General features: G+C 33.0%; 1 protein-coding gene across 1 annotated transcript in view; it reads right to left on the bottom strand.

Moving 5' to 3' along the window:
* Positions 1–13,848, bottom strand: part of LOC105321151 (nucleolar protein 8) — a 42,266-nt gene extending 28,418 nt beyond the window's left edge. Inside the window, exons 1-3 of the mRNA XM_034451178.2 lie at positions 13,596–13,848; positions 8,619–8,745; positions 5,923–5,985 (exon numbers count right to left, since the gene is read on the bottom strand). Coding sequence (XP_034307069.2) covers positions 5,923–5,985; positions 8,619–8,742 — 187 coding nt within the window. The 5' untranslated portion in view covers positions 8,743–8,745; positions 13,596–13,848. The remainder of the gene's footprint in view (positions 1–5,922; positions 5,986–8,618; positions 8,746–13,595) is intronic.
* Positions 13,849–18,987: the final 5,139 nt, after the last annotated feature.

Raw genomic sequence — 18,987 nt, 5'->3', positions numbered from 1 at the left:
GCTTTGGCGCCAGAAGTGCTAAACTTACAAAACAACAACCATGCAAAACTTCAATCTTTCCTTTACCAACCGTAGAAATTTGAGCTTAATATCTCTTATACTTTAGGAGAACGACAGAAGACAAAATACCCATATAAAAATTAGAAAAATCTCAATATCTCAAAAACGGATGTGACGTCATCAACACAAAAAAAATTTAATCAGGTTCAGACCAATATCTATCATATCTGAAACTTTCATTGAGATCGGCCGAGCCGTTTCTGAGAAATCGCGTGCACAAAAATAGGAAGAAAAAAAATAATAATAACTAGACACGATCTCGTTGCGAGCAACGAGGAGGTCTTCCGTGCGATTTTTTGAAGGTTATATGACGTTGACTTTGATATTTGACCCTTTATCTCCTTATTGGGGCAACAAAAAAAAAATTAATGGTTGAATTTTATTAGGAACATCATTCTCAGCATTTTATTCTATATTGATTTTCAAAATAATGTTTTTTAAAATATTTGTTCTGTTTGAGGTATGTTATCAAAGTTTGGTACTTCTGGCCCCTTAAAACCCATTAAAACCCCTTAATACGGAACACATGATAAAATAATTATAACATGTTGTTAAATAAATGTGAGATGAACATTTTTGCTTCCTAAACATATAACAAAACATTTTTCAGTAAAGTGCTATGGAAGAAAGACTTTAGAGCCCTTTTGGTCCCTAAATTCAAGGGCCAGTCTTTTTTTCTTGGCATCATACGAAAGTTCTTTTGATATTAAACATATTTTGTTCAACAAGTGTTTAGAAATTCTTTGCCGTTTTTGAGCTATCTGGGATATGACGTTTTAGGGGCCGACCCCTAATCTCCTTATTAGGGCCAGATAACGAAAATTTTATGATTGAATATTGTTTAAAGAAATCATTCTAAACATCTTTTATTCTATATTGCTTTTCAAAATATTTGTCCTTTTTGAGATATATTCGATCGAAGTTTTGGACTTTTGGCCCCTTAAAACCCCTAATTACGTAACGCATAATAAAAAATTTATTATGTATAGCTTAATTAGTAAAATATGAACATTTTTGCTTCTTAAACATATTACAAAATATTTCTCAGTAAAGTGCTATGGAAGACAGACTTTAGAGCCCTTTTGGCCCCTAAATTGAAGGGCCAGCCCCTTTTTCTTGGCATCATACGAAAGTTCTTTTGATATTAAACATATTTTGTACAACAAGTGTTTAGAAATTCTTTGCCGTTTTTGAGCTATCTGGGATATGATATTTAAGGGGCCGACCCCTAATCTCCTTATTGGGGCCAGATAACGAAACTTTTATGATTGAATATTGTTTAAAACATCATTCTAAGCATCTTTTATTCTATATTGCTTTTTCAAATATTTGTCCTTTTTGAGATATATTCGATCAAAATTTTGGACTTTTGGCCCCTTAAAACCCCTAATTACGTAACGCATAATAAAATTTTTATAATGTATAGTTTTATTAGTGAAAGATGAACATTTTTGCTTCTTAAACATATTACAAAACATTTCTCAGTAAAGTGCTATGGAAGAAAGACTTTAGAGCCCTTTTGGCCCCTAAATTCAAGGGCCAGCCCCTTTTTCTTGGCATCATACGAAAGTTCTTTTGATATTAAACATATTTTGTACAACAAGTGTTTAGAAATTCTTTGCCGTTTTTGAGCTATCTGGGATATGATATTTAAGGGGCCGACCCCTAATCTCCTTATTGGGGCCAGATAACGAAAATTTTATGATTGAATATTGTTTAAAACATCATTCTAAGCATCTTTTATTCTATATTGCTTTTCAAAATATTTGTCCTTTTTGAGATATATTCGATCGAAGTTTTGGACTTTTGGCCCCTTAAAACCCCTAATTACGTAACGCATAATAAAAAATTTATTATGTATAGCTTAATTAGTAAAATATGAACATTTTTGCTTCTTAAACATATTACAAAATATTTCTCAGTAAAGTGCTATGGAAGACAGACTTTAGAGCCCTTTTGGCCCCTAAATTGAAGGGCCAGCCCCTTTTTCTTGGCATCATACGAAAGTTCTTTTGATATTAAACATATTTTGTACAACAAGTGTTTAGAAATTCTTTGCCGTTTTTGAGCTATCTGGGATATGATATTTAAGGGGCCGACCCCTAATCTCCTTATTGGGGCCAGATAACGAAACTTTTATGATTGAATATTGTTTAAAACATCATTCTAAGCATCTTTTATTCTATATTGCTTTTTCAAATATTTGTCCTTTTTGAGATATATTCGATCAAAATTTTGGACTTTTGGCCCCTTAAAACCCCTAATTACGTAACGCATAATAAAATTTTTATAATGTATAGTTTTATTAGTGAAAGATGAACATTTTTGCTTCTTAAACATATTACAAAACATTTCTCAGTAAAGTGCTATGGAAGAAAGACTTTAGAGCCCTTTTGGCCCCTAAATTCAAGGGCCAGCCCCTTTTTCTTGGCATCATACGAAAGTTCTTTTGATATTAAACATATTTTGTACAACAAGTGTTTAGAAATTCTTTGCCGTTTTTGAGCTATCTGGGATATGATATTTAAGGGGCCGACCCCTAATCTCCTTATTGGGGCCAGATAACGAAAATTTTATGATTGAATATTGTTTAAAACATCATTCTAAGCATCTTTTATTCTATATTGCTTTTCAAAATATTTGTCCTTTTTGAGATATATTCGATCGAAGTTTTGGACTTTTGGCCCCTTAAAACCCCTAATTACGTAACGCATAATAAAAAATTTATTATGTATAGCTTAATTAGTAAAATATGAACATTTTTGCTTCTTAAACATATTACAAAATATTTCTCAGTAAAGTGCTATGGAAGACAGACTTTAGAGCCCTTTTGGCCCCTAAATTGAAGGGCCAGCCCCTTTTTCTTGGCATCATACGAAAGTTCTTTTGATATTAAACATATTTTGTACAACAAGTGTTTAGAAATTCTTTGCCGTTTTTGAGCTATCTGGGATATGATATTTAAGGGGCCGACCCCTAATCTCCTTATTGGGGCCAGATAACGAAACTTTTATGATTGAATATTGTTTAAAACATCATTCTAAGCATCTTTTATTCTATATTGCTTTTTCAAATATTTGTCCCTTTTGAGATATATTCGATCAAAATTTTGGACTTTTGGCCCCTTAAAACTCCTAATTACGTAACGCATAATAAAATTTTTATAATGTATAGTTTTATTAGTGAAAGATGAACATTTTTGCTTCTTAAACATATTACAAAACATTTCTCAGTAAAGTGCTATGGAAGAAAGACTTTAGAGCCCTTTTGGCCCCTAAATTGAAGGGCCAGCCCCTTTTTCTTGGCATCATACGAAAGTTCTTTTGATATTAAACATATTTTGTACAACAAGTGTTTAGAAATTCTTTGCCGTTTTTGAGCTATCTGGGATATGATATTTAAGGGGCCGACCCCTAATCTCCTTATTGGGGCCAGATAACGAAAATTTTATGATTGAATATTGTTTAAAACATCATTCTAAGCATCTTTTATTCTATATTGCTTTTCAAAATATTTGTCCTTTTTGAGATATATTCGATCATCCCAAAAGTTTTGGATTTTTGGCCCCTTAAAACCCCTAATTACGTAACGCATAATAAATAATTTATAATGTATAGTTTAATTAGTAAAAGATGAACATTTTTGCTTCTTAAACATATTACAAAATATTTCTCAGTAAAGTGCTATGGGAGAAAGACTTTAGAGCCCTTTTGGCCCCTTATTTAAGAGACCAGCCCCTTTTTCTTGTTATCAAACGGAAGATCCTGTAAATATAAATTTTATTTGCTCTATATGTTATGGTAAAATATTTTCAGGAAAGGAGATAAAGAACGAAAACCATTAAAAATTACGTCGTTTTTTTAAACTCGATTTTCGGGTCCAGGCGAGCTTCGACGCCTTTGAAGCCAGACAACCACAAATGCCTTTAAACACATCTACAATCTTTTGTCTACAATCCCTGAAAATTTAAATTCAATATCTTTTTTCGTTTAGGAGGAGATAGCAGGACAAAATGACCCTCTAAAAATCACTAAAACGTCAATATCTCCCGAACGGAAATGACGTCATTAAAATAAAAAATTATAAATAAGGTTTTTATCAATATCTACAAGATCTGAAATTTTCACGAAAATCGGTTAAGTCGTTTTCAAAAAATCGCTTGTACAAAAAAGCGTAAGAAAAAAAAAAAATAATAAAAGGGAAAAAGAAACAAAGCAATAACAATAAGGTCTTCCGTTGGAAACGGAAGACCTTAATAAGAATAGGGAAAAAGAAACAAAGCAATAACAATAAGGTCTTCCGTTGGAAACGGAAGACCTTAATAAGAAGAATAAGAAGAAGAAGAATAAGAAAGTCGACAAAAACAATATGTCTCCCCTTTGAAAGGGGAGACATAATTATATCTCTGTTTATTCTTGAACTGAAATGACACATTTTCATTGGTTTAAACATGACACATGACTGCCATATATATTTCTATGTCTGACTGGTGGGATTAACATTTGGCAATGTGGCAGAAAACTAATACAATTTTTATGCATTGTAAATTGCAACTTTTAACACGTATGGAACTGCATGTGGCTCCCAGGTCGTCCATCTAAATTTTTTCAGACAGGGAGCTACAGACCCGCATATATATTTAGGTTTGTTAATGTCTGACTACAGATATTTATCAGGTTGATCAATCTTGATATAATTCTGTAGTCAGTTAGTAACAAACCTATAATAAGTTATATTGACCACTGACCTAGTAACTTTATGCAAGGTCATTGCCAACTTAACTCAGACAAAGTGTTAGTGAAGAGTTAGCCAGATTGGGACAGGGGGAGAGAGTATATAGTCAGGACAAGGATTTACAGATATGTCTTTTATTACCTTAACAACTTGGTTTAAAAATGTTGCACACCCTTCACCCTATTGGCACTCTGTGGATAGAGTATAAGCCAGATCAGGGAACAAGAAAACATGTACCTGCAGACAAGTTATGTTGAGTGGACAGTACATATTATACCTCCAATTAAAATGAAAGAAATTTTTGATGTATTATCATCTGTTGTTTACCCATCACCAAAGCTTAGGGCTGAAAAAACCCAATTGTTGTGTCAACAAATTCTTGTACCAAATCCTCAGAAATTCAGCTCTTAAATTCAAATAACTGTTAATGTGGTACTGTCAGTACCAAACAATTGCTATCTGAAGTACTAAATAATGAAAATGGTTCAAATTTGTTTGCAAATGTTCAAGATGAAAAGGAGAATGTAAAAGTTGACCAAACGCCTCAAAACTCTTGTGGCCAATTATTCAAAAATGCCAGTCAAGTGCACATTCACTATTACATGGGAAAAGAATAACAACAGTAGAGAAGATACTGTAAAGTTCTTTATTAGATTCTACAAATGATTCTAAGATGTGCTTTTTGACTTTTTAATTAAACATTCAATGTTAATCTTTCTAAAACTGATATATTTAGAATATGCATTATTCTGCTGAAATAAAATGTTATTTATGTATTAAAAACTATTGTTATTATTGTCGGTATAATAAAATAATTGATCACCATTCATGAGGTCAACATGGTGAAATGATGCCCCTTGACCTGACCCACCTGATGATCTCGGTCAGGTCACGTCACCTCTTGGGTCATGTCTTAGATCATCATTTCACCATGTTGACCTCATGAAGGGTGATTACGGTAACTGTATAATACAGACCCCCCTAAAAAACCTCTTTTCTGGAGAAAAAAAAAAATTAAAACAGAAACATGGGAAAAAAATTCGAACCAATTCGCTTAAAAAACTCTGTAAAAAAAATCAGAGCTTTTAAATTCAGCACATTGCAATTAATACATGCTCATATACTTACATTTAGCCAAGTTTTCATCTGTGATGTTAAGATCAATGTAAGCAAATGTGTTGCCTAAAGAAGCTGCAAAAAATAAAGTAAAACAAATGAGCCATACAGCCTTAAGGCCCAAGTATAACACAACCCTACAAAAGCTAATATCTAAATTAACAAAATCATACCAAATCATTGAATAAAATTGTTTTGTACACTTTTATTGTTGCAAAACAATGCAATTTTTTAAAATTCAAACATTCATATGAGATGATCAAAATACATCTTAGCATACTGAATTAAATACAAGTATCAGAGCATCAAAATTTCTTTTCATATTAAAAGGGTCAAATGCAGCCTCATCTAACAATGACTATGACAACCTGACTACAAAGGTTAACACTCATACAACAGGGACTATGACAACCTGACTACAAAAGTTAACACCCATACAACAGGGACTATGACACCCAGATTACAAAAGTTAACACTCATACAACAGGAACTATGACAACCTGACTACAAAAGTTAACACCCATACAACAGGGACTATGACAACCTGACTACAAAAGTTAACACCAATACAACAGGGACTATGACAACCTGACTACAAAAGTTAACACCCATACAACAGGGACTATGACAACCTGACTACAAAAGTTAACACCCATACAACAGGGACTATGGCAACCTGACTACAAAAGTTAACACCCATACAACAGGTACTATGACATCCTGACTACGAACGTTAACACCCATACAACAGGGACTATGGCAACCTGACTACAAAAGTTAACACCCATACAACGGGGACAATGACATCTTGATAACAAAAGTTAACACTCATAAAACAAGGACTGTGACATTCTGACTTCTAAGTTAACACCCATACAAGGACCTTGACAACCGACTACAAATGTTAACACCCACACAACAAGAACCTTGACATCCTGGGTACAAAAGTTAACACTCATAAAACAAGGACCTTGACAACCTGACTACAACAAGTTCTCCAAACAAAGTTTTAAGAGCATTAGGAATGCTCTAGTACTTAGAATTGAAAATATTTATACTTCGGTCACATCTCTCATCCAAGCCAAAAAAGAGCTTAAGACTGTCTTTAGAGTATTTCTTTTTCAGTTTTTGAGAAGAATATTTTTAAATATTTTATCTCTATTTTTTCCACCATCATTGTGCCTTCCATCTTGCCCCAGGGATCATGACTTGAAAAACCTTGAATCTACACTACCTATGGATTCTTCCACACAAGGTACAGCTTCTTGGCCAATTGATTTTTGAGAAAAGGATTTTTATAAACTTTTTCCTATGTATTTCCACGCCACATGTAAAAATACGAAACACCCCCCCCCCCCCACACCCAAATTGCGGCTTCATCCTACCCTTGGGGATAATGATTTAAACAAACTTGTATCCATACTACCTAAGAACAAATCAACCCAAGTTACAGTTTTCATGGCCATTGCTTTTCGAGAAGATTTATAGATTTTTTTTTTCTTTATATACTCCTATGAAATAATTTGACCCCATAATGTTGCAGCACCTTACCAATGGGGGTCATGGTGTGAACAAACTGGAGTCTACACTGTCTGAGGATGCTTCCACACAAGCTAAAACTTTTCTGGCTTAAATGGTTTTTGAGAAAAAGATTTTTAAAGATTCTTCATATGTAAAAATTTGACCCCTCCCCTTGTAGCCCCACCCTATTTTCAGGGATCATGGTCATGGATTGAAAAACTTGAATCTACACTACCTGTGGATGCTTCAACACAAGTTTAAGCTTTTCTGGCCCAATGATTATTGAGAAGAAAATACCAACACATTTTAAAGAATTCAAAATTATATCCCCTTTAAAGAGAGCTTGGTCCTTCATTGAACAAAGGACCATGTGCTGTTTTATGCATTTTTTGCCCCCTAAATCAAAGTTTTAGAAAGAGCTTTAAAAAGAAGGTGAAAGATAATTAAAATCATATTGGAAATAAAGGTGTAAAAGGTTATCACCACAGTGATGTCATAATGTAGAAATGACGTCATTAAGATTGCAGTACATGTATTTTGATAAATTGATGTTTTGTAGCAAAACATTTGTTTTTTTCCGATGGTTTTTCGACTGAGAAACATCGAGCGCAGGCTTGCTCAAGTACCATTTTTTAGTATAATGTGTATAACTATCTGACAAAAAACATATGTAAAAATCGCACTTGAGCAGACCTGCGCTCTATACTTCCAAATGCAAATTATGGAGCAAAAATGAGAATATTTTCATTTTTTTGGAAATTTGCAGGAATTAGGTCATTTAAGTGACGTCATAGATAAACAGCAAATGAACAATGATGACTAAAATCAAGATTAAAGTTATAGGCATCCTCTATACAATGATTTGTGAAGATTTTATTTTTATACGATACTATTTAAAAATTGGTTGAAATCGGGGGCAGATATTTGACCATACCGCACGTAGTCCTTTGAATTCTCTTCACCCTACAATGCTTTGTGTCAAGTTTTGTTGAAATTGACACAGCAGTTTTGCAGAAACAGATGAAAATGTGTAAAGTTTACAATGACAACAGCAATGACAACGATAGACAATAGAAAGATTTTGATCAGAAAAGCTTATTTGAGCCTTCAGCTCAGGTAAGCTAAAATGATATTTAAAATTATTTAGCCAAACTGTAACTATGCACTATGTCACATAATATCAATACCAGTATCCGTTGTTTTCTTCTTCTTTATTTCAACACCTGTTATTTCTCCAAAACGTTTAAATCTCTCAATAATATCGTCTTCTGTGACCCCAGGAAAGAGGCCCCCGACAAATAATCGCTTCATTCTCTGTTTATAAAAAAAAACATTCAATATAAAACAAAGATTTTCGCTACAATGAATTCTTAAGTTCATATTTATATCAGGGCATTTCAACAAGCAGCACATCAGGCTCTTCCCACAGACTCTCATAAATAGAGACCCAGCATCTTTGCTAGCCAAGGGTTTTTAGTCCAACTGGCTCCCCTGGCATGAGATCTGAAAACTCAGTGATGTCTTGGCACTATCTAGCAAAGGACTATATATGATAATGGCCCCCTAATATGAACATCATCATTTTACTATCATTCTTTGTTTTCTTAGTACAGATATGCATGTGATGTGTTTACATGATATTCATTTTGGTTCAAGTGCCCACAAATTAGAAATATGACATTGTAAAGACAACATTTTCCCACCATTTTTGCATTTTTAGCGTAAAACAGCTTGTTTTCAAGCAGTTTTTCCTTCCGAAAACATAGAGCGCATTCTTGAACAAATAAAATATTTTAATCAGAGATGTATCTAGCCAAGACATATAAGTGACAAAAACATTTTCCTTGTTCAAGCATGCGCTCTATATTTCCCATTTGTAAATAGATAAGAAAATGTCAATTTTTGGCTGATTTTGATTGAATTATAGAAATGGCGTCACTTCTGACGTCATGTACTGCCAGTGAGTGCAAATAAATCAAATAAATAGATGAAAAATATATTTTATATCAACTCTTCTAAAAAAGTTAGTTAACATTTTATTGTACCCGAAACACTTAAAAAATGGCAAATTATGGGGGCCAAATTTAACTCTTATCATATATAGTTCTTTCAAGAGTTGCACCCCTTGCAACTTCATATTTTTATCCAATGAAATAACAGGTAATATACACGATATGGCAGAATAACAAAGTATAAACATGTCAGCCGATAAATCTCAGAAAACAGATACAGTCTACTTTAAAAGTTGAATTAAAATATAATCTAAAGAGAGCAAAATATGTTTCATTTATTTTTATAATACTCTCATGTTAAATACTGAAAATCTGGGTGGTTTAGACGCAGTTTATTATGTTCTATTACCCTCAGCTTTAGCAACACACTTGACAACAATAACACTTTATAATTGGGAGGGTAAAAGTTGAAATTGACACACTCTTGAAAACTATTGTCAATGGTCAATTGTTTGGTTTTTGAGGGGTGTTAATTTCAACTCTTGCCCTCCCAAATGAGCACTATTTATTACATTATACTAAATGTCGTAATTTTTAAGAAAACTTTACTGCTTTTAAATTTATATAAAAATCGATCAACAAATAAACTTGAATTCTACGACAAACCATATGTGCATAATTTACTTGCATGTAACAATGTTAAATACTCAAATCTGATTGGTTAAGACACAGTTGACAATCCACTCTATTACCCTCAGCGTTAGCAACACACTTAGCAACGGGTAACACAACGAATTTTTACATGCTTGTAAATCATGCGCGTACGATTCGCCATGGAATTCACGTCACTTCTATATCACGTCATTTCTATATAAAATCAGTAAAAAAAAATCTCGAAAATTAAGACATTCAGTATAATAAAATAAATAGTGCCTGTTTGGGAGGATAACAGTTGAAATTGACACCCCTCGAAAACCATTGTCAACCTCCGCTTCGCGTCGGTTGACACTAGTTTCCTCGGGGTGTCAATCTCAACTGTTACCCTCCCAAACAGGCATAATTTATATAGTGTTACCCCATTGTGTTGCTAAAGTTGAGGGTAATAGAATGGATCATAAACTGCGTCTAAACCAACAAGATTTCAGTATTTAACATGAAAGTATAATAAAAAGAATTGTTAAATGCACATTTGTTTTGCCGTAGAATTCACGTCATTCCTAAAGAAGTCAGTTAAATGAAATATATACATTTTATAATTCTATATCTTCAGAAAGACGTAAGTGGTCTAATTGTTAGTATTAAATGCCGTAAATTATAGATATAAACTATCTTGATGTTTTTTTTAATGATTTGCGTGGTGTTTTCAACAATTAAAGAAATTAAGACATTAATCAGTTAATTGGTCCATATTAAAGGTAAGCAGGGGATGAGCAGCTAATGCCAGCTATTCTTTCTTTAAAGAATTATATACCCGAGTACAACACAATCCTTTGATCCTTAACTCTTTTCCCCTTAGAGGTGTCTATCCTTTAACCCTTAATGACGCGTTTTGACGACCCTGGCCATATCCTTAATGACGACTTTTGACGCACCCTATACACAGCTCTTAATTAGACCCCTCAACACCTGTTGTTTATTATAAACATTGACTGGTATACACCTGGCCATGTATACGGATGGTTGTTCACTCATTCTAAATAAAGATATCACGTGATTTACCTGTGTATGGTGGCGTGATGCATTACTACAATAAACAAAGATGGCGGACTACGATGCGGACATCGCACATGTTTTCACTTTTTGTTTATAATCAAGTATAGAGGCAGAATTTTCTAGATTTATTGGTAGTGAGATTGAAAGATGAAAGCCAGATGTCAAATTCATGCAAAATTTTGTGGAAAAATCTGTGTAGTTACAGAAAACGGAACACAAGGTGTGCATTACCTGCAACCCCTAAATACACGAATATACCGGTAAATTTGTATTTTTTCAAAAAGTCAACACACTTATTTAGTTAACATGCTAGATTTATCAAATCCTCTTACACCATTTAACATGTTTATTGAAAAAAAAACGTAAATATAAGTCTGAAAACGATAGACATGAATTGAAAAGTCAGCCACAGGTACATTTAATTATTTACTATCAAAAAACGAATTCCATGATGATAATGGAATCTTTCTATAAAAAGTATTAAATAATTATTTGTAATATATACAGTTTTAAATATGTTTATCAAGTATCTGTTGTGAAATTATTCTTAATAAAGCTTTAATGTAGAACACTCAGTTTTATTTTCATATACCTGTTAGCACCTGTATTGCTTTATTAGTGACTTAAAATAAAAAATTTTCAATGAATATTAAAATTTTAATTTATTACAAATCCATTGATATATAGTTTTCTATGTGTTTGATTTGCTAAGTCCTGTAATAAGTCTATTAAATTCACACACCAGCTGTTTTCAGTTCATCTGAAAACAGTCTAAGGGTAGCCCAGGGTAGAGTGTTAAGGATATGGCCTATGCGTCAAAAGGTGGCATTAAGGGGTAAAGAGTTAAATGAGATATATACGTAGATGGAACATGTAACTTTATCAAACTACTGTTAACCATAATTAAATAATTAATTCGCCCTGACAATAAGTCATCGTATTATTTTGAGGTCAGTCCATTTGTTATGGTTATGTAAAGGTGCTACAATAGTGTTGTTTTCTGACCATTTTAAAAATTATTAAGAGATATATAATTACACAAATATGAAAATATACAACTACATTAATTTTGTATTAAAACAAGGCGACGGACCTTGGGCGAATGGAATCAACAGCGAATGGACCTAAGGCGAACAGACACTAAGGCGAACGGTGTCAAGGGTGAACGCAATTAAGGGCAAATGAACAAACATTATATTGTCTGTCCCAAGTTACTGCTTTCATCACTTTTTGATGATTTTTAATGAAAATACACCTACTTGTGTAAGAAATACAGTTGAAATCGATAAAAGGGAATATATCTAAGATATCTTCATTGAACGATCATCATTTTTCACTCATGAAAGTTCAAAGGAACAAAAACAAATTTCTTACGGAGATTTATAATGGGAAATATTTACATCTTTAGTCCATTCAGAAGCACTCAGGATACCTAATGCAATTTTTCAACATCATCATCTGGGCTTATAAATGGCTGATGCAATGCAAAATCCCCGTAAACTTTCTATTTTTGGATGTGTATTGAAACCTGAAGCGATAGAGGGGGAGTTTCAAAACAGATAATCTGGACATTTTTCATATAAGTGGATGAACGTAGTTTGAGCACAAAGGTATTTATGATTATCGAAATATCCAGTAAAAAGTGGTGGAAGCAAAAACTCGAGACAGAGTATAGTAGGTATGGGACAATCCACCGATGCACCGGTGCATCACGGTATTTATTTTGATGATATTTGGATCGATACATTTACCATTAATACTACGATACCTAAGCGAACTTTTTTTTATTTTCCAAAAATATCCAAGCTTCATATATCGGCTATTTTTAGTCCGCGCGCCTAATATGAAAGATGGCGGAAAACCTTGTCAAAACTATTAGGAAGCTAAATCTGGAGTGTGGTAAACTTTTGGAATACTTGTTTATGAAAAAGTAGTGTATATGAGACTAAAGTAATTTGTAAATTGTGCAACGCTCATTTTGAATATATCAAAATAACTTTGGACATGCGGTAATACATCGACAGATTGAATAAATTTTTAACCCTTATTCATGTTTTCATTTCATTGCAATGTATCGTGATATGTATTGTATCGCATCTCATGTATCGTGATATGTTCTGAATCGGCTAAGTCATGCGCGGATCTAGAGGGGGGGTCGGGGGGGTCCCGACCCCCCCTGGAAAATGAAAATTTATTAAATTTACATAGTAAAATTATCGCGAAAATATGCCTCGGACCCCCCCTGGCAAACACAATTATCCTTCGGACCCCCCCTGGAAAAATTTTCTGGATCCGCGCATGGGCTAAGTACAGTATCGTCCCAGTCATAGAGTATAGAATTTATATCTTGGGACAAACATAGTGCTTTTTTTGTGTAAAACCAAACTCAAATAGTCACAAATTCAATTCCATCAGATTTTTTTTAACAAGTCTTCATTTAAAACCGAATAACAACTACTCATAAGTTTACTAACTTAACTCAAAGATTGTATTACTTACATGTATTTTGACTTTATATCGTGTTTGCTGATAACACTTGTCGACTCCTGTAGGTGAATAAAGGCCTTACCATACACTGATACAGTGACAACTTGTTAAATAAGTAATCCTTTTCAATCAAGGTCTTAGTAACAGAAATGAGATTAGTCACTCATCATGCTAATAGAATAATGGATTGTCGGATTTCGATTAACTTTGAACATTCATTTGAGAACATGCCTTGTTGTTATCTACCGGAAATGCAAATACGCACAAAATTACAAACTACGACGTACAGAAAACTTTCTTCCGGTAATGAGGCGTTACACTCCTATGCATGGACGTTTCACACTGAGACGTTTCGTTCCTGAAGACCTTTCGCGCTGAGACGTTTCGCGCCTAAATTATTTATTTTGTATCATTGTATTTATTGCGATGTTTAAGAGTTTTTAAATAAATATTTATTAATATATAAATGCGTGTAATCATTGAAAACATATCTATATACAAATGATCATCCTTATTGTGGCCCATTCACTGATAACTTTAATTAAAAAATAAAATGCTTTCTTTGGGGATTCAATCGGGATATGAAGGTAGCAACATTGCAGAAAAAATACATATAACCCGCGTTAGCATTTTTCTGCAATGATCGCTACCTCCATAACCCGCATGAATCATCAAAGAAAGCATTTTTTTATTTATATTAACATCTTTCTTTCAACTAATTAATAAATTGAGTATGAAAAGTAAGTAAAATTCACCAAATTACTGTTAACGTACATGAGTACGTTAGCTAAAAGAAACAGCCAAATCGTCTCCTGTGAGACTTTGAGTCTGACATCATCATGATTATTTTGTGCAGTCCGTGATTTTTCTTAGGTTGCTGGTGGCTTCGACCAATCGATAAACAGGGTGTTTCCATTTTATTCCTGTCAGTATCTTGTCAGTTTCAACCGCTGTAGATTTCGACCAATCGATAAACGGGGCGTGTAGATTTCAGTCTGGCTGTTTCTAAAGAGCTATGAATTAACTATATGTTTCCGTAAGAAATAAAGGAAATAATACTTAGTATTGTATTGTATTGTTTATTACCAAGAACCATACGATTCATAGGTTTAACATATATACATAAGTGAACAAACATATGAAAACAATTTTTAAAAACAGAAACAAAAAAGAAAGACCATCACAATCTTGTATTAGACTGCGTGTGCACACAGCAGTCTGCAAAATTTACATAACAGAAGTAAACAGGATAATGAAGAGTATACTATCAAAACAAAAACTAATTATAATTTTATCGTAATTTTGAGCATTTATATAAGTATTTTCCCAAATTGCACAACTCTTTGATATTCTTTGTTGAAAGTAATTGAATAAGTTTAAAAACAGAAGGCTTTTCATAATAATATTTTTTTACATACAACTTTCTTATTTCCTTATAAAATGGACAGATTAAAATAAAATGAAACTCATCTTCAATCTGTGATAGTGAACATAGTTTACAAACTCTCTCATTTCTATGGATATTATAAAATCTGCCACGCTCAATCTCGAGTTGATGAGAGGATAAACGGTATTTACTTATAAATTGAACATATACAGTTGGTATTGGTTTTGTTAAATATTCTTGTACTTCAAAATTATAACATAAGTGCTTATACATTGTACATTTGGGAGAATTTTCAAAGTAGCCATGTCCTTCTTGTATAAACATGTCGGTCAACCTCTGCTTCACTTCATGTAGGAATACATGTTCATTAAATTGTTCTTTACAGTTCCATATATATCCAAAACCTAAATTGTTAATCAATTGTTTTATGTATGAGAGCCAACAATTAGAGGCTAACTGTGTTTCACATTCATTTAACATATCTTGGTATATATTGCTTAAAATACAATTATCACTATTCTTTAACTTTATCCAATATTTCAACATTCTATAATTTCTATCCAACTGCAGTGGTTTACGACCTAATTCAAAATACACCATCATTGATGTAACACTTTTCTTAACACATAATAACTTCTTACAAAAATCTAAATGTATACTTTCTAATTCACTTGCTGGGTGCTGTCCCCATAATTCACAACCATAATGTACTATGCTACCAATATATGTATCAAACAGTGACAATTTTGTATTAACATTCAATTGTAATGGCTTCATTTTGGACAATAAACAATACATCGCTTTTCTACTTTGTGATGCTAAAACGCTTTGCGTTTTATGAAAACTGCCATTATAATTCAGAGTTATACCAAGATAATTGAAGTTTTCAACAATATCAATACATTCATTGTTATAATTCCAACAATAATTATTTTTTAACCTTCCACCTTTTCTAAATACAACAATTTTTGTTTTATCTACATTAACTTTTAACTTCCACTTGGATGTATATTGCTGTAAACAATCCAGCATATTTTGTAAACCTTGCTCTGTCTCTGAAAAAAGTACAGTGTCGTCTGCATACATAATTAAGAATAAAGCAATATCTCTAATTTCAACAGGTAGACACATCTCCTTTATGAATTCAATTTCAAAATCATTTACGTACAAGGAAAATAAGAAAGGAGACAGAGACTCACCCTGCATCAAACCCTCGAGACAATAAAAAAACTCGGATATATGATTTTGATATTTTACACATGACTTTATGTTACTATACATAGACTTTATAATGTTTAACATACGACAATCAACACCACTTCTTGCTAATTTAAAAAACATTAGATTTCTATCAATTTTGTCAAAAGCCTTTTGATAATCTACAAAACAGCAAAATAATTTTTTCCTCTTTGCAATATTTCGACTAATCAACCAATGTAAAATAAAAATTGCATCTGTTGTACTATGTCCAGCTCTAAAGCCAAATTGAGCATCAGTGATTACATTATATGCCTTGGACCAATTACATAATCTGTCGTTCAATAGAGATGTAAATATTTTAGATAAACAGCTTACAAGTGTGATACCTCTGTAGTTATTACAGTCCACAGAGTCTCCTTTTTTATAAATAGGAGTTATAATACCTTCCGACCATATTTGGGGAAAGATACCGGAAGAAAAAACAATATTAAATAAGTCAACTAAGTATGTAGTAAGATAGTCACCAAACGCAATAAAATATTCATTCAAAATATTGTCCATTCCTGGAGACTTGTCCTTTTTCAAACGTTTTATGACGCGAGTTACCTCCTCTGTTGTTATTGGACCGTTAAGTTCGGGGTACGAAGAAATGTCCGTTTCAGCGAATGTTTCCTGATCGGAGTAGGTGTTGTTATCCGAGGAGGACAGCTCTTTAAAATGATCATGAAAATTTATAATAGTTGGTCCTTGTATAGGATTCTTCTTATGTTGACGAAAGAAATGGTAAAATTGTTTGGGGTTCTTCTTTTTTAAATATGCCATATGATCTCCTTGGTATCGGAGGTAAACACGCTTAAGTTTTCCTTCGTATTTTTTATAAGTTCTTTTTGCTGAAACCAGATGAGTTCTATTGTAATGAGTTTTTGCACTATTGAACAGTTTCAAATTCCGTAAATAGATTCTCCGAAGGTTTACACATTTTTCGTCAAACCAAGGTTTGTTGTCTAAGGTTTTATAACTTTTACAATGAGTATAATTGCTAGTTTTATTTACAACAAACTCTTTGCTACAATGCGGTAAAAATACATTATTAAGTACTTGCGTAAATGATTCTATACAATTATTCACACCGTTTTTTGTTAGTTCTACATTAAATAAAACTTCATCCAATTGCGGTAAATGATCATACAATTGAATTCTTATATCATCATACAACGATTCATCCCACCGTGTTCTAATAAAATGCGTATTCGTAGTAGATGTAAATATTACTGTATAAAACGATTATCCACGTGCAAATATAATCATGTTTGTTTAGCAATCATTATTGATTGGTTTTCTAATTAAGGTTCTATAATAAGCCCCATTTCAAGCTAAAGAAAGAAATTAACCAGAGACGGGTGTTATAAGTAAGTAAGTAAATAATTTATTATAGTGACGTGTATATAGCATAATTACAAAATTCCTTATACAAATATAACATCAATACACCCGGCCCAACGGACCTATAAGTCACTTTCAAACTGTTTATTACATGTACATGTGAATAAATATTACATGTTTTAGGAGCAAGATGGCTTTGTCAAGTGTTTCTGTCTTAAATTGTATAATTCATTAATAAAATAAGCGATTTGGCGTGGGTAGTTACATATTAGGTCAACGAACAGAGTACTATCATTTGTATTATTTTGACTTACAGTTAAATCATATCCGATTTTATAAAATAAATGACTTCTCTGGTTATTAAAGAATGGACAACGTATGAACGTAATAAAAAGTGCTTTTCAGTTTCGATTTCGTTAAGATCACATAAGTTACAGGGTCTATTCTGTCCTCCACCGGTTCTCCTCTGTAGCGACCTGTTACGATCCTCAGGGGGGAGTACGTACATCACATCTAAACATAGCCAATTTTTATCTGATGAGTTTTGGGAGATCTAGCGTAACGTATTTTTCGACTATGTAGCTGGATTTAAAAAAGAAGTTTTGGTATACTTTGGATATTGTTGTGCCATTCGGGGGGGGGGGGGGGGGCACTTTTCGGCGCAGCAATGATTTTTCTTAAATTTACATATAAAAGATGAAATATCAGGGAGTTTACACCCCCCCCCCCCCCCCAAACACACACACTTTTTTGGACCATGTGAAAAATAAGAAAATGAACAGTGGAATTGATTAAAGCTGTACAGTGTACGTAAATTCATGCTATCCCCACCCCCACAAACACACTCACTGATTATAATTTTCAAGATTTTGGAAAACTTTTTTTTTTTTGCTCGTCAAGATTTTTTGGATGAGGTCGCCCCCCCCCCCTCCCCCCTCCAATTTTAAAATCAATGCTACGTGCCTGAATCCTAGAGATAAGAAAAAAGTTTTCTATACTTGGTAGTTGAGGACCTAAATTAATATTTTTTACGGTACCAGCATATTGTCAATGCATATTGACAAAGCAAGGGTTAGAGAACGTTTATTTAGTTTTAATGCATGAGATGTGAGTTATACTTCACAGCTGCTTCGTCAGCCTTCTTTGATGATTCATGCGGGTTGGTTTGAACATATTTTATTGCATTAACTTGATATGTACAAATGGTTCGAACACAAGTTCTAGCAACTTACGAGGTTCTTACCATGCGGGTTATGAAGGCAGCGATCGTTGCAGAAAAAAATTTAGGTGGTTAATATGTATTTTTTCTGCAATATCGCTACCTTCATATCCCGCACGAATCACCAAAGATAGCTTTTTTATTGTTTAAATATACATGAGGTCTATTTGGGGTATTCTATTTGTAAATACTTGTCATTATAACATAATGATACA

Source organism: Magallana gigas, chromosome 4 (genome assembly GCF_963853765.1).
Source record: "Magallana gigas chromosome 4, xbMagGiga1.1, whole genome shotgun sequence".
NCBI classification, from domain to species: Eukaryota; Metazoa; Mollusca; class Bivalvia; order Ostreida; family Ostreidae; genus Magallana; species Magallana gigas.
Note: the sequence above shows the minus strand (reverse complement) of the source record. Positions and strands in the feature narration are given on the sequence as shown.